The 19,470-nt window shown below is 46.8% G+C and overlaps 1 protein-coding gene across 1 annotated transcript in view; it reads left to right on the top strand.

Moving 5' to 3' along the window:
* NOL6 (nucleolar protein 6) overlaps positions 1-19,470 on the top strand; it is a 44,286-nt gene that overhangs the window by 12,809 nt on the left and 12,007 nt on the right. Inside the window, exons 8-16 of the mRNA XM_018569657.1 lie at positions 643-718; positions 1,148-1,285; positions 1,538-1,655; positions 2,283-2,437; positions 3,991-4,154; positions 5,821-5,973; positions 8,155-8,252; positions 9,342-9,466; positions 14,260-14,349. Of these exons, the coding sequence (XP_018425159.1) occupies positions 643-718; positions 1,148-1,285; positions 1,538-1,655; positions 2,283-2,437; positions 3,991-4,154; positions 5,821-5,973; positions 8,155-8,252; positions 9,342-9,466; positions 14,260-14,349 (1,117 nt within the window). The remainder of the gene's footprint in view (positions 1-642; positions 719-1,147; positions 1,286-1,537; positions 1,656-2,282; positions 2,438-3,990; positions 4,155-5,820; positions 5,974-8,154; positions 8,253-9,341; positions 9,467-14,259; positions 14,350-19,470) is intronic.

A 19,470-nucleotide genomic window follows, 5' to 3' on the forward strand; every position in this document is an offset into this window, starting at 1 on the left:
GTGACAGGATCGAGAGGTGAGCGAACCCGGTATGTGTTCGCTCACCTCCCGATCTACTGAGCCGACCTGTGACAGTTTCATTGTCACAGGTCGGCTAGAACTATGAGGTGAGTGAAAAGCACTCACCTCATAGTTCTCCTTTTAAGATTTAAAGTGAACCTGTCACCAACCAGCTGGATATGTTGCCCAGTGTTCCATAAAGTTTAAGAGTCTTGTAGTAAGCAATGATCCTTCTTCCTGCTTGATCTCTGTTGTGGATACCTGCAGGTCGTGACAGACAGTGCCGGTCCATTTCACAATGTCTGTCCCCTTCCTTTACTTAGAAGCTTGCTCTCGACTCTTCATTTAGTACTGATAATGCTGCAGCTCATAACCAGGAAAATAATTTTAATGGGACAGTGATTTTTTTTTTTTTTTGATGTTTATCTGACTGGTGTCGTGTGTAGGTCCTGGAAATTTCTGTGTATTTTGTTTTAATAATTTACGAATTGCTGTTTTTGTTTTCCAAACCTTGCTTCGTTATAGCCAGAATGGGTGTTTTGACATTGTTGTCTATATGATCATATATACAACATACAAGTCAAGCACCATTCAAACTGTGTGAAGAAATTATTGACTTGTAGAATTTCACCTGCTCCCTAGACACGCTGATCTGCCAGAGTCTGCTATCAGCTACACGGGTAATTTTCTGGACTGCACCCTCATCAGGAAGAAAAAGGTGAGAAGCAGAACATCCGTCCAGTCATAGGAGAGTTGTTGCTGTTGCATGTGCCTATCGCTGCTTTCTTCAACTCTCACACCTGCTTTCTCACAGTCTGTTTTGCTTGTTCTTTCAGTGCTGTATTCTCCCCCTGTTCCACTTCAGTTCCCTTCATGAATTATCTCACTTGTTCTTGACCCTCACACTTCCCCCTCTTGACCTTCATGCTCACCCCTCTCTCCTTCTGCCACTCACACTTGCCCCCCTCTCCTGCATGCGCTCGCCCCCTCGGGTTCGCCCCCCTCTCCCCCTCGGGTTATTCTTTCTGTCACTCACACTCGCCCCTCATTCAATCTGTCACTCACACTCGCCCCTTGCGACTTTTACCACTCATGTTAGCTCCTTACTCTTTTTGTTTCTTTTTATTTATAATTGTTCTGTGTTCAGCCTGGTACAGGAGAGGAGCAGATGGCTAGTGTCATCCAGTCCTATGACGACCTCAGCAGGAAGCTATGGAATCTGGAGGATTTACCACTTACTGTCACCTCTGTGCAGGGTACCCACCCATCACTCCGCTACACAGATGTGAGTCTGGATAATGTTCATTTTGAGACATATTGCCGTCAGCCAGCCAGCGTGACTAGGAAACACTGAATCTACATCTAAGGAGGGCATATTTGCTTGTTGTAACACCAGTGTCCTTCCCTCTCTGTATCATGTATATCTGTGACTTCTGTCACCAATAACTGTGCGGTTGCCATTTTGTAATTTTCCTGCTGTTGTCCATTGTGGATTATATTGTGATTATTGTTTTTATAGTTTTTTTTCACCCCATAGGTCTTTCCTCCTCTTGTTGTAAAACCAGAATGGTCTTTTTTTAAGACTGTGTCTGAAAATAAGTCTTTGGTCCCCTTGGTGGATAAGCCCAGTCCAGCCTACGTTTCCCCTATAAAGGGTAAGTTCTACACCCTCAGCATGGCGATTGAGTGACAAGCACTATGACCTTGCAGCACTGGGGTAATTGAATGTTCAGGTGGCATGGTTTTTAGAGAGTTTGGTGGTGCTAAAGTGAACCATTATTGGCAAATTATAAGGTTGACTTCGCTCCACCCAACCCCAGAAGCATATAACCACCAGTTCTCACTCCCTTGCCGCTGTGTCCAACTGGCAGGACCAGGAAAGGAAAGTCAATAATTGTTAGAGCTAATGGAGGCCTATGGATTACTTCTCAGGACCCGTGTGACAGTGCTGGGCCAATCAAGACCAACCTGGCATTGTCACATGGCAAAGGGATAGCAAGTCACATGCTGAACGTTACCCAGAAATGCTGGTAGCCAAACGGAGAAGCTGGGTGGAAGGTGTGTAAGGAACGGTATGTGCTCTGGTTGCTGATAGAATGCGGTGATCAGTAAAAGGTATTTTCATTGTACTATAAATTGGATTACATTTTTGAAAATATTTTTATTAATTTTCAATAGTAATAACAAAGAATAACAAAATATAGACAGAAAATCAAAATACCCATGTCACATACAGATAAAAAAGACATGTTAAGTCACATGACATTTTCTTTAATTGGCAGTGATTTGTCACATGGAAGGAAGTGGGAAATGGCCGCAAGATAAGGACGCCATTAAGCGAGTGAAGGCCGCTTTCCAGATTCGGCTGGGGGAGCTGCTGAAGGAGCAGCATGATCTGCTGTGCAGACCTACTTCCACTTTTACAGATGTGTACAAGGTGAGGATCTAACGCCATCAACGTCCTCAGTAACACCTGCTTATCCTTCTCTCTCTTGTCCCTGTTTATACTCCACAGCGAGCTGTCAAATCTTTATATGAGCTGCTCCTAGTCTTCTCTTCTTATCACCTTCTCCCATGCTGCACCTTTACTCAGTAACACTCTCCCTCACCCAACCATTTAGAAGAGGGAAAATATCAAGTTGTCATTTATTGCTTTATCAGTTGGTTATTGACCTTTTAAAGTAGAGAAATAGCTAAATAACCCAATTTGGTAAATCAATAGATGTTTAAAACTATAAATGACTTATTAACATTACTCCAGGGCCACCAGTAGAAATCATGGGGCATGGGCCCCTCCACAGCGGCTATATGGTTACGAGGATCGGTGGAGAGTCGAGATGTTCAGCTTCTGACTGAACTCGCCTTTCTGCACAGAACAAAGCAGGGGAAAAGGTTACAAGCGGTATTCCATACAAAGGGGGGATATGCCTCACTCAGCTCTCAGTAGCCCCCAGTGGTCCTGATATAGCTCCTCCTTGCCTGTTGTCGGTAGGAGAGTGGGAACAGGGCTGCCACTCGCAGACCATGTCTGTATGGGGGATCATCTTGCTTTCAAGCCGACCTCCCCCTTTCTGACCCAATGGGGTCCAAGCCAGGTATGGGAGTACTGCTTGTCCCCCATACCAGCGGGTTCTGCCCTATAGCAGCAGGTCTTATAACCTATTGCCCAAGCCTGGTATGGGACTGCTTGTCCCCCCTTACCAGCGGCCCTGTCCATAGCAGCAGGTTATATGACCTAAAGCCCAAGCCTGGTATGGTAGTACTGCTTGTTCCACCTACTTTTGGCCCTGTCCATAGCAGCAGGTCATATGAGCTAAAGCCCAAGCCTGCTATGGTAGTACTGCTTGTGCCCCTTAACGGTGGCTCTGTCCATAGCAGCAGGTCATAAGGACTAATGTCCAAGCCTGGTATGGTAGTACTGCTTGTTCCACCTACTGTCGGCCCTGTCCATAGCAGCAGGTCATATGAGCTAAAGCCCAAGCCTGCTATGGTAGTACTGCTTGTGCCCCTTAACGGTGGCTCTGTCCATAGCAGCAGGTCATAAGGACTAATGTCCAAGCCTGGTATGGTAGTACTGCTTGTGCACCTTAACGGTGGCCCTGTCCATAGCAGCAGGTCATATGACCTAAAGCCCAAGCCTGCTATGGTAGTACTGCTTGTGCCCCTTAACGGTGGCTCTGTCCATAGCAGCAGGTCATAAGACCTAATGCCCAAGCCTGGTATGGTAGTACTGCTTGTGCCCCTTAACGGTGGCCCTGTCCATAGCAGCAGGTCATAAGGCCTAATGCCTCTCAGCATTTTGGTCACATGGTTTGAGAAAACGGAACATGGGGTACTTAAAAGCCCCACTCTAGGTCTCTAGGATTCACTAACACATTTGCCCTTTCCTTCTCTCCCCAAACACTTCCTGGGTCTTTTTTATGTTCCAAAGTACTTCAATAATGTTCCTAAAGTATCACATTCTCTATCGCTCTGTCTTTTCCATTACAGGATGGCTATGTGTTCCGTCTGCAAGTTGCGTATCACAGAGAGCCGCAGTTCATAAAGGAGTTGGTCACGCCGGATGGGATGCTGAAGTACCGCGATACTGAGGAGTCCCTGCAACTGGAACTGGAGACAATTCATCTGACTCAACTGACCAGCACGCTGCACGGGTAGGGCTCCGTACCCAGCAATCTGTCACGCTGTGATTTATCTGTAATCTTATTTAAAGTGAATCTAAACCCATAACTGGAAATGTAACATTGCAGCTCAGCAGTCCTTCGATGTGGTGGCTGCTTTAGTTTTTTTTCTTTTTGTTTTCACCGGGTAATCCCGCCAGTAACACACTTCCTGTCCTAGGGGGACCATGTTTACTGGATCTATAGAGAAAGAGCGTTGTCACCCTAGGCCAGGGATAGGCAACCTCAGCACACCAGTGCTGGTGAAACTATAAACTCCATCAATACTTCTGTCTTTTGGAAGTCATACCTGCGGCTTTGTCTTGCGGCGCCTCATGTCACTTGTAGTTCCACAACAGTTGGAATGCCAGGGCTGCCTACCCCTGCCCCAGACTGTTCTCCTTAGGGATGCACCGATACTAGTATCGATATCAGTGTCGATTCTGAGTATTTGGGCAAGTACTCGTACTCGCCCAAATGCTCCGATGCCTAGCACGAGTACTTCCGGTATCAGGAAGCCGGGGAGCGCGTCATTAACCAAAATACCGGCATCGGTGCATCCCTAGTTCTCCTGATTTATTTTACAAACACCTACCCCCTCTTCATCTCCAATACTTGGGCTGGAGGTGTTTTGTGAATGAAGCCTTATAGAAATTTTAAGGAGGAACTTCACTGTAGAAGCTATGCCCAAAAAAGGCCGGCAGAGGACAAAGGACTAATCGCTCTACAGCTAATCTGTTTCCCAACTACTGACTTGTCAGGCTTTGTTTTTCACTGTGTCTCTGTGTGGTTGCGGCCATCTTGGTTAAAGGAAGGGCTTTGCTTCCTCAAGGATCCTCCAGCAGGGAGAACACTAGGGACATTACCAATTCTTGCTTCAGATCTTCTGAGACTAGCAGAGGCAGCAGTGCCTTCGATGATCTCACCCTGCGGATATACAGCTATGAGACTGCCTAGGCAAACGCATACCAAGAAGTCCCTTTTTGTATTTCTAAACTGTAGTAATTAGGGATATACTGATACTAGTATTGGTGCCGATACCGAGTATTTGGGCTCGTACCCTTACTCGCCCAAATGCTCCGATACCTTCTCCGATACTGGATCTTCCAGTCAGAGGGAGATTTTCCAGCCAATCAGGAAGCCAGGTGGTGGGTCATGACTGGGCGGTGGCCAATCAGCATGGAGCCGGCTTCCCTGGACCACCAGGAAGCCGGGCGGCAGGTAGTGACCTGCCACCCGGCTTCCTGATGGGTCAGGAAGCCGGCCTGATGCTAACTGGCTGAAAAGCCGGCTTCCCGGCCAATCAGCATGAAGCCAGCCAAACGGCATGGAGCCGGCTTCCCGGCCAATCAGTAAGCCGGGTCGCGTGTAATGACTTGCCACCAGGCTTTCTAATTGCCCAGGAAGCCGGCTTCATGCTAGAGGAAGTACCATTATCGGTACTCTGTATCGGCAAGTACCGAAATATAAATATCAGTACTCGATGCCGAACAACTGGTATCGGTGAATCCCTAAAGTGAAACATGAAAAACAGAGGAGGAAAAATAAGGTCCTTCTTAAAAAAAGCTCCTTGTTGCATGCTAATCGCCTGATGTGGTTTTATAGCACATATTGAATTATATACAGTATTTTACAATTTTATTTTATTTTTTTCTGGTAGGCTCCACCAGCAACTTCCTGCGTTCGGTGGCACTTCGCGCCTCGCCAAGCGTTGGATCAGCGCCCAGCTGCTGTCGGACAGCATGTCGGAGGAGTGTGTGGACCTTCTTGTGGCTTATCTCTTCCTGCATCCAGCTCCGTTCACTGCACCGAGGTACGGACAACAATGCACAGTTCTGTGAATTAAACATATTCTTTGCTCATGCAAGGCAAAGCAGGAGGTTCAGTTGAATGCCGGCTTCTTAGGAGCACATACTCATCTGCCGGCTTCTTAGGGGCACACACTCCTCTGCCGGCTTCTTAGGAGCACATACTCCTCTGCCGGCTTCTTAGGAGCACATACTCATCTGCCGGCTTCTTAGGATCACATTGTCATCTGCCGGCTTCTTAGGAGCACATACTCCTCTGCCGGCTTCTTAGAATCACATTGTCATCTGCCAGCTTCTTAGGAGCACATACTCCTCTGCCGGCTTCTTAGGAGCACATACTCCTCTGCCGGTTTCTTAGGAGCACATACTCCTCTGCCGGCTTCTTAGGAGCACATACTCCTCTGCCGGCTTCTTAGGAGCACATACTCCTCTGCCGGCTTCTTAGGAGCACATACTCCTCTGCCGGCTTCTTAGGAGCACATACTCCTCTGCCGGCTTCTTAGGAGCACATACTCCTCTGCCGGCTTCTTAGGAGCACATACTCCTCTGCCGGCTTCTTAGGAGCACATACTCCTCTGCCGGCTTCTTAGGAGCACATACTCCTCTGCCGGCTTCTTAGGAGCACATACTCCTCTGCCGGCTTCTTAGGAGCACATACTCCTCTGCCGGCTTCTTAGGAGCACATACTCCTCTGCCGGCTTCTTAGGAGCACATACTCCTCTGCCGGCTTCTTAGGAGCACATACTCCTCTGCCGGCTTCTTAGGAGCACATACTCCTCTGCCGGCTTCTTAGGAGCACATACTCCTCTGCCGGCTTCTTAGGAGCACATACTCCTCTGCCGGCTTCTTAGGAGCACATACTCCTCTGCCGGCTTCTTAGGAGCACATACTCCTCTGCCGGCTTCTTAGGAGCACATACTCCTCTGCCGGCTTCTTAGGAGCACATACTCCTCTGCCGGCTTCTTAGGAGCACATACTCCTCTGCCGGCTTCTTAGGAGCACATACTCCTCTGCCGGCTTCTTAGGAGCACATACTCCTCTGCCGGCTTCTTAGGAGCACATACTCCTCTGCCGGCTTCTTAGGAGCACATACTCCTCTGCCGGCTTCTTAGGAGCACATACTCCTCTGCCGGCTTCTTAGGCGCACATACTCATCTGCTTGCCACCCCGGTCACCTTGAACAACACTTTGGTACATCCCAGTATGGGGGAGTATTTTAAATGGCGATGATTCTGATGACCTAAAACACTGTTTAGCTTTATATTCCTTCTCGCATTGGCTGGAACATTTTGGGTACCTGTCCCGGGAATTTGTTACACTGATGCGGAGCTATTCTTAACCATTAGAGGGAGCTATTTGCACAAAAAAAAATAGAATGACAAGCTCATTGTATATTTTTCTGCCTTTTCAAATAAATTGGAATTGAATTAAAAAGTAGCCAGACACACAATAAATCTGCACTCTGTTTATATCCTTTGTAGGTACTTTATTGTATTATTGTATTTCTGCTGCCTGAACAAGGATGATACAAAAAGAACAAAGTAGCCAGACACTGGTCCAGAACTATTTTTTTAAGTGTCTAATGCCGAATATGTTTTTTTCTAGTTATTGATAGCGTGGTGAAGGGTTAGAACCCCGGCTTGTGTTTTGTTTTTTCTGTTTTCTTGGGCTCCGTGAAAGATTTACCCTCACTTCTGTCCTGCTGACAGTGAAAGTGTAAATATACAACAGGGACAGAGACAAGAACACCTGACACGAGTTCCATGTATCTCCTTATGTGTATGAAGGTTCTCATTCATCCAGGTCATGGTATAGCTGTAAAAAAATAAATCAAGGCAACTAGACTTGCTGTATTTTTCATGAAGACGTTTATCTGGTCATCCGACTAGCTTCTGAATTGAGAAAGCTAGTTGAATGTCTTCACGAAAAATACAGCAAGACCATTTGTCTTGATTTATTTTTTACATATATATCCCCCTATTTTACACAGAAAATTGTTCTATCTGTCTGTGGTGATGTTGCAGAGTTCCCCTCAGTTCTAATCTGGTAGACTGTTGGCTGGACAGGAAGTGAGGGGAAATCTCTCTAACAGAACCCTGGATAGCTAGTAAAAACCAGACAAGGGTTCGAACAACTTCCTTTCCCTTCCATATGTCCATTCTGTACTGACAGTGTGTTGCTTTCAGCTCCCCCCAGGTGGGTTTCCTGCGTTTCCTCAACCTCTTGGCGACATTTGATTGGAAGAACAGTGCGCTGATTGTGAATCTGAATGGTGACCTGACAGGTCAGTGTATCCAGTTATCTTTCCGTGTCGTTAATACTTGCTGGTCTCGGTCCAACTTGGTCACTTATGTGTGTAGCACAGGGATTATTTTGGTTTGAAAGGGGCACTCCATACAAGAGGTGCAGTTTAGTAATACAGGTGTGCTCAAGTTTTACATACCCCTGGCAGAATGTGTAGGATGGGGACTGTTTTTATTAAGTTAACATCAGGCCCATGTAAGGACCCCTTATTACCACTTTGTACCAGTGTGCAATGTGCTTTTAGGTCCCATTGACAATTGCCTTAACAAGTGCAAAATCTGGTTTGCATACATTTATCGCTTCCTTTTACTGCCCCGTCCAGGTAGTGTAACCACCATCGATGTCTCTAGGAACATTCAGTGCCTTCGCTATCTTTTTGTATAGTTTTCCTCGTTTGTGAAGGGCGATGATCTCTTCTCTGGGCCATTCTTTTGATTTAACCATATTTCTAACATGCAGTCAAACATCACACTCAACAAACCCCTATCCAGTTCAGGTAGTTCATGTGTTCTAGCTCATGCACACCGGGTACAACTAATGAAGCCCCTGAGTAGTTACACCAGGTATGCTTGAGACAACATCTGGTGCTCTTGTGAGGGATTCTACTCGGGGAGTTGAATCATTTTGAGATTGCAGAAGTCATTAAAAGTTGAATTTGGGGAAACCACTTGAAACATTCGTTGTGTTGACCTATTTCAATTGGTTTTGTTTGCTTTGTTCATTGCAAACAGCTAAAAGTCTGTACATTTTGCCAATAAACCTGATTTGCAAAGGGGGTTGGATAATTTTGATTGCAAATATGTGCTTGGAGTTCAGCTTAGGGAGATTTTCCTTTTATTTCCTGTCTATAGACAAAACAGGAAGTGTAAAGATACGATGGAGTAAAGTTCGATTTGCTCTCACTTTCCGTCCCAGAGACCCGCTGTCACAAGGGCAAATGGTGTGAATCTCCCCAGGGGTGACACAGCAGTGTAATCCTGCGTTTATTACAAGTTCCACTCCATCCAAAACATAAAGACCGTTTAGATTTTTAATGCCTTTGTCGTCTTTCTTTTCTTTTTTGGGGTAGATGATGAAATAAAGGAGATTCAGGGTGGGTTTTCGTCAGCTCGTGCCCAGCTGCCGGTTATGTTCATCGCGACACCGAAGGACAAGAAAGCATCCGTGTGGACCAAGAAACAACCGAGTGCTCAGGTAAGGGGGATCGCCCTCATATTAGGTACTGTCATGTTTTCTTGTTTGTTTTTTTTTTTTTAAATGAGACACTGAAAAAGTAATTGGACAACATGGTTACGAGTAGGGATGCACCGATACTAGTACTTGTACTCGCCCAAATGCTCTGATGCCTAGCCCGATACTTCGGGTATCAGGAAGCCGGGCAACTAGTCATTACACGCTTGTGACGAGAGAGCGTGGAACCAGCTTTCCAGCCAATCGGGAAAACGTTACACGCTGCCCGGCTTCCTAATTGGTCAGGTAGCTGGCCAATCAGGAAGCCGGGCGCCCTGTAATGACGCAACGCCCGGCTTTATGATTGGCCGGGAAGCCGGCTTCATTCTCCCTCATCACCTCATGACGAGGGAGCATGGAGCTGGCCAATCAGGAAGCCTGGCGCCGCGTCACATAGTGACGAGAAGCATGGGGACGGCTTACCTGCTTGTGCTACGAAATATCTCGCCTTACGAATACCAAAACTGGAGATTATTATTAGGAGATTCTTTGATAACCTTTACAGCAGGGTTAGCCAAACTCTGGCCCTCCCGCTGTGGTGGAACTACAAATCCCATGAGGCATTGCAAGATTCTCACAGCCACAGACATGACTCCCGAAGAGATACATCATGGGATTTGTAGTTTCACCACAGCGGGAGGGCCAGAGTTTGGCTACCCCTGCTTTACAGCTCATCAGTTTAAAGACACTTTCTGCAAGTACTGAAAATCATTTGCTGATCCTGCCAGAAATACAGCGTCCTTATAACGTGCTGGCCACTGAACTGAAACCTCAAACAGTGTTGGCAGACTTCCTGGCTCTCTCTGCGAACTACACAACCCCTCCTCAGTGGTGGAGTGGAGTGATGGAGATGAGGAGAGGAAGGGTCTTCGTGGTCCTGATCAGGAAAGCAACTTAAGGTGACAATACTGCTGCTCCATAGGCTGCTCCATTGCAACTCCGCCCCCTCTCCAGCAGCGATTTAACAACAAATGCCAGCATTCCTCTGCTTCTGGGAGTCATGCCTGTGGCTGTCAGGGTCTTGCAATGCCTCACGGCACTTGTAGTTCCACAACAGCTGGAGTACCTTGACGGCGGGTGGCCGCATCATCCCAGGTTGCTAAGAGCTCTTAGCAACCTTTGATGCTCTGGCTTGCGCCCCCTCCTGACTGACTGAGCCGGTGACAGCATGGTCTGGCGTCTGCACCACCAAACCAGCACAACATTTCGCAGTTCCCTGCCAGCAACCCACCCACCCCCGGGACGACATCTAATCGGGGGGGTGCATACCTTAGGGACAGCCATGACTCCAGCTGTGGTGACAGCCATGACTCCAGCTGTGGTGAAACTACAAATCCCATAACATCTCTCCCTCTGGGAGTCATGCCTGTAACTGTCAGTCTTGCAATGCCTCATGGGACTTGTAGTTCCACAACAGCTGGAGGGCCGGAGTTGCTCACCCCAGGGAGCCTATGATTTCATTTTTTCTTTGCCAGCAGGGTTGCTTCTAAGCAGGGAGGTGTCACAGTCCTGTAATTAGGGCACTGATGAAGCTGCACTGTGATAGCACTTGGGCACGTTGGCACACGGCGCTGCGATCTGTGCCAGGATGGTCTTGTTGAGAAGCAAGCAGTGCTCTATTTTAAAAAGGCTGCAAAATGCTGCCCCCCCCTCTCCCCCCCCTTCAGGGCAGCATTCTGTCTTGGCACGCCATCGCCCTTCACTTCAGGAGTGGTAACTGAACAGTTTGGGCAAAATGGAGATTTACATGAATTGTGCAGTTTCCATGATGAGCCAAGCAAGTCTGCACAGGGGGAGAAGAGCTTCCGGGCAGACCAGCCCTTCCTGTAGAGGCCGTCGTGCCCGGGCCGGTCACTGCATGGAGGATGATTTCTTCTAGCTGACTGGAGAGGTGGAATTCTCTGAAATTGGATATCAAGATTTGCAATTAAATTTGATATTAAATCCTCAGGTTTATTAATCCCGATAGATGCCCTAATAACGAATTGCTTGTTAGTATATATTATCTACGAGGGGAGGCCAAAAGGTGTAGGTGTAGGTGGATATCTTAGGTGGATATCTTAGTAATAGGCATGCCAATTTATGTTTTTGTAGGTCGTGGCGAGTTATAGTTAGAGCCAAGAGAAATGGAGTCATGCCGGACGAAGTTGAATACCGAGCCGTAGATTATGTTCCTCCATCTTCAAGGGAAATCTGCCCAAATAATCCATGAAGAGATGTCAGCTTGTGTATGGAGAGGATTGTCCATCATATGAGACTGCCAAAGGATGGAGGAGAGAATTCAAGCCGGTCGCACAACTATACAGGATGACCCTAAGGGAAGGTCGTCCGTCAACTGCCACAGAACCAAGTGTGGTGACGAAAGTTGAGCTCGGTATTCAAAATGGAGTAGGTGTCATGCCGGACAAAGTGGAATACCGAGTAGCTCAACTTTCGCCACCACACTTGGTTCTGTGACAGTTGACGGACGACCTTCCCTTGGGTCATCCTGTATAGTTGTGTGACCGCACTTACATTCTCTCCTCCATCGTTTGGCAGTCTCATATGATGGACAATCCTCTCCATACACAAGCTGACATCTCTTCATGGATTATTTGGGCAGATTTCCCTTGAAGATGGAGGAACATAATCTACGGCTCGGTATTCAACTTTGTCCGGCATGACTCCATTTCTCTTGGCTCTAACTATAACTCGCCACGACCTACAAAAACATAAATTGGCATGCAGATTACTAGGGTTGCACAGATACCAAGTACAGTACTCGGTACAAGTACGAGTACAAGTACCGATACTTTTGAGCTCCAAGACTAGACTAGAGAAAAATTCAAAAATTAGGAGGCCGCTGTCATTTGTAAGGAGCACACGGAGCTCCCGGGATTAGTACATCTCTGTTTTAATGTATGATTTTGTTTTTATAAATAAACGGATGCACAGATACCAGTTTTGTGAGTACGAGTACTGGTACTTGCCGAGTACTTACAAGTACGAGTACTGATACATTTTTGTTTATTGTCATGTGACAGTTTTTCTAAAACAATACAGACTAATAATTTCAGGACAGTGGTGGAGCGCCAGAGCCAGGTCCCATCTGCAACCGCTGCAACCCTGGGAGTTCTCATGAAAATGCCAAGTATCTGCACTGGTACTCAAAAAGTATCTGTGCATCCCTACAGATTACTAACATATCCACCTACAAACCTGCAAAACGTCAGATCCCTAGCACATCTAGATCATGGTGAGGGTAAGAACTTATTGGCCTCCCCCCGTATAATGCCACCAAACACATATTCTTGTAAATGGCGCAGCCTCCATCTTTCTCTCGGTGGCTTTTCTGAACTTCCATTTGGGGAACGTGCACTCCGAATGAAAACATCTCCTTATCCCCTGCTCAGTACTACACATCCCATCATTTCTAGCGCCATTATGTTGCATTTCTATCCCCCTGGGGTGCCTGTGCGTGTCCAGCAGCGAGCGTGAGTGTGCACATAAGGGTGGCTCCATAGGTCACCCTGCAATCCAAGGAGCCTCCCTTACAAAGGATAGACGTTTTAGGAAAAGGAGAGCACAATGTCAGTACAGATGCTCCTCTGGTTGCGATCAATAGTTACGATGGAGTTTACGGTACTGTATAGTGAACTCTCGGTGCCGGATAACTGTAGTTTCTGGTTGCTTGAGAGTTAATAGTAACACTCAAGCGACCAGCCCTGAGGCGCTCCGCTTCCCTATTCACCTGCCTGCTCGCTTCAGCAGCCGGCAGGTGAATGTAAACAGCCGGGATCTATAGCAGGACTGCTATTGGCTATTTCAAATTGCAATAGCCAATAGCAGGCTGGCTATTGCACTCCCGCCCAATGAGCAGAGGAGCGGACCCGAGAGAGAACTTTTCTCTCAGGTCCAATTCTCTTAGTGGGCGGGGATTCAATAGCCGGCCTGCTATTGGCTATTGCAATTTGAAATCTCCAATAGCAGTCTTGCTATTGATTCCCATTGTGTACTGTCTGCTGCCTACCACGGCTGTACATTACACAAGTAAACTCCTCGGTTTGCGATGGATTTTCTTTTAGCAGTACTTTTTTTTTCCTGCCGCTAGATGTCCTCAGTCTGATAGCCAGCAACATTTAACCCACTTCCCCTAAGCCCAGGTCATCCCGGACGAGCCCCCAACCTGACTGGACAGTGAAAGAAGAAACAGCACAGTAATTAGCTCATCTCTCTGTCACTCTGCTCTCTCCTCTTATCAGCATGCTTCTTGTCAGCCCACCCCGGATCTGGAAAGTCTCTATAAATATTTTTAAAATATCCCTTGCCCGTAAGGGGAACGATGATTTCTTGTATGTGGAAACTATAGAGATATGCAATAGTGTTGGCACAGGTTCAGCAAACCTACATAGGCAGAGACAAACGGCCCCCTCCGCCTGGCAAAAAGCAGAATTGGGGCATTTTACCATTGGAAACGATACAAACGAGCATATTGCTTTTTGTTTTATGCTATAATATCTATGACTGGTACCAAGGAATGATAGCTTATGGCTCCAGTGCCCAATAATTGTGACCAGTCATCTCGGTATCATCAGGATGTTTTATTACTATGCAGTGAATAGCCAGTGTTGAATCCTGGATATCATCAGTTACACTCCTATATTGTTAGCGCAGGGACGCCTGTAGCCATGTCTTGTCTTTCTGATGCCGTTTGTGTGGGAAGAGTTGCATTTTATGCCGGCAGGATGGTATTTAATGGGGGTCTCCTTGTTTTTCAGATGCTGCAGCGTCTCATAGTCCTGGCTGTGGAGTCCCTGCGCACGCTGGAGGAGCACCTGACCAAACCGTCTGAGAAAACCGATGTTAAGGTGAGTCGCTGTGGTAAGCTGTCGAAACGTTTGTAAACCCAACAACAGACGTGTAATCGCAGACTTCCAGATCCGGGATGTATTCCTTTTCTCTATTCAGTCCTGATTTTCCTTTATTACATTAGGCTGACAACGCTCACTAACCCCGCTGTATCTATGGAGGAGCAGCGTTGTCGCCTGCCCTTCTCCCCTTTTTTCATTGCACAGGGCAGGTGTTCTGTAGTTCGCAAAGAGAACTGGAAACAATGTAACTGATGACAATGAGAACAGGAAGGAAGTTAGGCCTGGTTCACACCGGGGCGTTTTACAGCGCGTTCTTACGCGCTGTAAAACGCTCAACATGTGAAAACCAATGATTGCCTATGGGCATGGTTCCCACCTTGACGTTTTACAGCGAGTAGAACGCGCTGAAAAACGCCCTACGGCCAAAGAAGTACAGGAGCTTCTTTGGGGCGTATTTGCAGCGCGTATCCATTAGGATACAGCCGGATAGCCCTCGTAAATGCGCGTTTCTTTTACCGCAAATCGCTGTAAAAACGTGTGGCAAACGTGCATATTCCGTACGCCCAGGTATGAACCCAGCCTTAATGGGGTGGTGGTGCAGCCATCACATCTAAGGACTAGTAAGCCCCAAAATGTTACATTTGTGTTTTGGGTTTCAATTAGTATAACCTCACCCCCTCCCATTATAAATACCGGAATCCTCCTCTCCTATCTCAGACGTGTTCTGATCACATGGAATCGGGTCGAGGTGAAAAGCCGGGGCTGCACTTGTGTTAGAATCTCTGACATCACCGGCCCGCTGCTCGTGTGCAGTTTATCAGATTGTTCGATGGCGGCAGAAATCATTGCTGTGTACAATTCGTTTTCCTTTGTTGCTGAATGTGAGAACGGTGGATGATCTAATCCTGTGTTTGTGTTTCATTTTTTACATTGCAGACAAGTCCTTTAAGGTAATAACTTGCCTATGGCATCCTATTGCCCAATGGACAGGGAGGGGCAGCTGTTTATGTAATTGCTACTAAGCGGAGTATATGTTATAGGCTGATATCATGTTACCAGCAGCTTCTAGTATTGCGCCTGGCAGGGTAAGGATTGCATCAGAAAGATATAAAATGTTTACTCAACAACGTTTACACTATATTGCCAAAAGTATTGGGACGCCGGCCTTTACACGCACATGAACTTTAATGGCATCCCAGTCTTAGTCCGTAGGTTTCAGTATTGGGTTGGCTCCGCCCTTTGCCGCTATAACAGCTTCAACTCTTCTGGGAAGGCGCCCACAAGGTTTAGGAGTGTGTCTATGGGAATGTTGGACCATTTGTGAGGTCAGGTCCTGATGTTGGAGGAGAAGGCCGGGCTCACTTTGGCAACATAGTGTACATCAGCCCGGTAGATACAAAAGACACAAACTGATGCAGGTTTGTATTCATTGATGCAATATTAAAGAGACCCTGTCACCAGATCTTCTCTTCATATTGGAGCAAGGGCATACACAGCGGCAAGCACTTGGCTCATTCCTTCACTAAGCCGTGGAGGGGCAGTGTGTCTTTTGTTCTCCTTCCAATCAGATTATATGGGCAATTAACACATTTTATGCATATTATGTACCTGTATAAAGCCTCACTTGTGTAGACATCCAAACGCCCTGAGACTGCCGCTGGACGCCACCATCTTGGATGTGATGTCAGCAGCCCCAGCAGAATCAGAACTGTTACCCAGCTGACACACCCTATAGCAGGCGTAGCCAAACTTCGGCACTTCATCTGTGATGAAACTACAAATTCCGTCATGCCTGGGGCTATCAATACTTAATGATGGCCTAAGGCAAGACCCAATGGTTTTGGGTCTTGCAATACTTATTGGGATTTGTAGTCTCGCCACAGCTGGAGGACCAAAGTTTGGCTACCCTTGCCCTATAGCATTGCTCTCTGATCCTGCCCCAGCAGCTATATAAGATTAAGGAGGTATGGACAGAGCACACAGACTATATGAACACCCCCAGCAGAAGAGAGGGCTATGACATGACCAGTGCAAGAAGGATCTGTGACTGTGCTAGGAAATTGACTCTTCCTGGAGTGGTCACATGTTCTAGCAACTTCTAAGGCCCATTGCCAGACAGGGCTGTGCCCCTCCGGATATGTATTTTGTGTGTTTGGCCTCTTTGTCTGGAGTTCCGCATTAAAATGGATCCTGGACCTTGTGATGGAGGGAAAAAACTGGACTTACCAGGCCTATGTTAGGTCTATGGGGAGTCGGATGTAAGCGGGCATGTGTCCTCCTGCATCTGACTCCCCATAGACCTGACCAAAGACTTGCAATTGGAGGATGACTGCACCGGAGCCTGCACCAATGTTGGCTCTTGTATTTGTTTCCAGACCGGTTCCCTTTAAAGTGGAAAATCTTTTTTTCCTTTTATTCTGCAACCTGCCACAAGGGGGCGCAGTAACAATATCACGCACTATGCTGTAGCGTTGTTTTTCTGCTCGCGTTAAGACTTGCTGGATCTGTAATACTTATACTGGGGAGCGTCCTGTTTGTATTTGATATTTTTGGATTATAGCTAAGTGCAATGTACACATAACAGCCTCCAAAAAAATGTGGTTGTAAACAGCTGTCTGTAGATGTCAAAGGCAGCTCGTCATGTGAGCTGATTTGCAGCCAGCTTTTTAATTCAGATCGGCTTAAATTATTTAGGTATCTTTAAGGGTAACTGAAGTTTTAAAGGAGAACTCTGGGCAGAATAAAACGTAACCCTTTCAGTGGGGCTACCCCCCCCTGCACTGCAAGGGTTAAGTGCTTGTTTTGTCTAGGGAGCTAAAATAAATACTCATCCGAATCTTGGATCCGGCTGCCTGCTGGATGGGTCCCTACATCCTCTCTCACCCCTTCCACTTTGGTGGTCTAAGGATCCGTCATAAAATCTAATACAGTGGATAGGACACCATTGAGGTTCAGGGGAGTAAATTTTAGGCTTAAATTTTGTTCTTCTTTAAAGTCCACAACATACAGGGGTACATGTACCCTTAAAAAAAAAAATCACACGGGGACTCGTACACGCATACACATGCAGAATGACATACATACACGCAATAGGTTGAACTTGATGGACCTGCGTCTTCAACCTCAAATACTATGTGACTACGTAAAGCCTGACTTCTGTCCAGAACGCTGGGTAATAGTTGGTACGGGTGTCACCAGGACCGGAAGGCAGAGCAACCAAAAAAAATGTAATGAGGGGAATTTATGAACTGGAGCAGCTGTCCATGGCAACCAATCAGCTTCTCTCTTTCATTTTCAAATCTTAACTGAACAAACTGGAGAGAAGCTGATTGGTTGCCCTGGGCATCTGTTCCAGATTTTGTCTGCTCCAGGTTTGATAAATTCCCCTCGTTGTTCTAATATATTACCGTTCCCCTCTCTACTAAATGAATATACTTTTGCTGCGGTCTCCATTGGTGAGATATTCCATCACTCTCTGTACTCGTGACACTCGGTCACAGGAAGTGAGATTCAATCAGGCTCAACTTTGGAAAAAAAAAAACGATATTCTAAATCCCACCCACTCTTCTCAAAATTAAAAAAAAAAAAATTGCTAGGATTAGACCTAGTTATGAAAAATGACGACAAGTTTGGGGCTCTTTGTCTCTGGTCTACCCTCACAACGTATTATTATTATACAGGATTTATATAGTGCCAACAGTGTGCGCAGCGCTTTACAATATAAGGAAGACATTACAATCACAATTCAAGACATGATGGTAAGGAGGGCCCTGCCCCTGGGGGCTTACAATCTAAAAGGGTGGGGGAAGAGATACATGAGGAGGGAGCTGTGTGGGGATGAATTGTTTGTGATGGGGACGGTTAGGGTGATACTTTGAGACAAGGTTGGAGATATATCCGGGGGCAGAGTTGTGGATGGCTTTGTAAGCGATTGTTAATATTTTGAGGCGAGCGGAAGTCAGGGCAGGGATTGCCAAAGGGGGGCAGGGGATGGAAGCCAGCTCAGGGATTGCCAGAGGGGGGCAGGGGATGGAAGCCAGCGCAGGGATTGCCAGAGGGGGGCAGGGGATGGAAGCCAGCGCAGGGATTGCCAGAGGGGGGCAGGGGATGGAAGCCTGCGCAGGGATTGCCAGAGGGGGGCAGGGGATGGAAGCCAGTGCAGGGATTGCCAGAGGGGTGCAGGGCATTTAGAAACGCACCCCCTGGAGTTCATACAGAGAGCTGTAGAGACGCTTTAGAATTGCATCATGCTCCAGGCAACAAATATCGTTGCCTGTGACATTCATTGGAAACAGGTACGTGAATTTGTCACATAGAGGCATGGTGAGGGCAACACTGAGGCCAAAATGTCTATACTGCGGACACTCCACCCTCAGTGCATGTTCAGCCCCCCCCAGTCACGTGTCTGTGGTTGCTAGGATGCTGTCAGTTACATGACATAATTGTTTGCTGCAGCCGACAGCATCCTAGCAACCAGTGACATCCCCTGCCCTATTCATCTGCTATTCAGCTGACTGTAAGAAAAGGGATGGGGATTGTGCTGAGGACATTGACCAATCATGTCCTCTGTCACAATTGGTTAATGATGTCAGCCAGCATCCCCGGCCTCTGTCTCCAGCACCCTAGCAACTAACTAGCTCTGAGCAGTAAGCTCTCCTGCAGCTGTGTAGTAAAGATCAGTGCAAATGCGCCCCGTTCTTTACTACACAGCGGCCCCACTCTGAGCCCTGGCCCGTTTCTGAATGCCAATTTTTTAAGAGTTGGTCTTATCTCCAGTTTCGTTATCTGCAAACTGTTGCGTAATTCTTTTTGGATCTGTTTATACAATAAAAATTGCATTGTGAAACTGGCACATGCAAAAAAAAAACTACCTTAACCTGTTGCAGGGGTTGGAGCTCTTAAACGAAATTATTGCAAAGCTTTTATGAATTAGGTGCAGGATTTTTAAAAGGGCCCATACCCCAGAAAAGTGTTGTGAATGCTTTACTGCATCACCCCTAATGTCTTTAAAGTGACATTGTAAAAAAAAAAAAGAAAAAATCCCCAAAAGATGGAGATGTATATGCGTCTCTCCACCACCTGTGTCTCCTATTTTTTGCTTTCTTCCAGAGCTATGAC

The sequence above is a fragment of the Nanorana parkeri genome, unplaced genomic scaffold, assembly GCF_000935625.1.
Source record: "Nanorana parkeri isolate BGI_ZX_2015 unplaced genomic scaffold, ASM93562v1 scaffold1375, whole genome shotgun sequence".
Lineage (NCBI taxonomy): Eukaryota > Metazoa > Chordata > Amphibia > Anura > Dicroglossidae > Nanorana > Nanorana parkeri.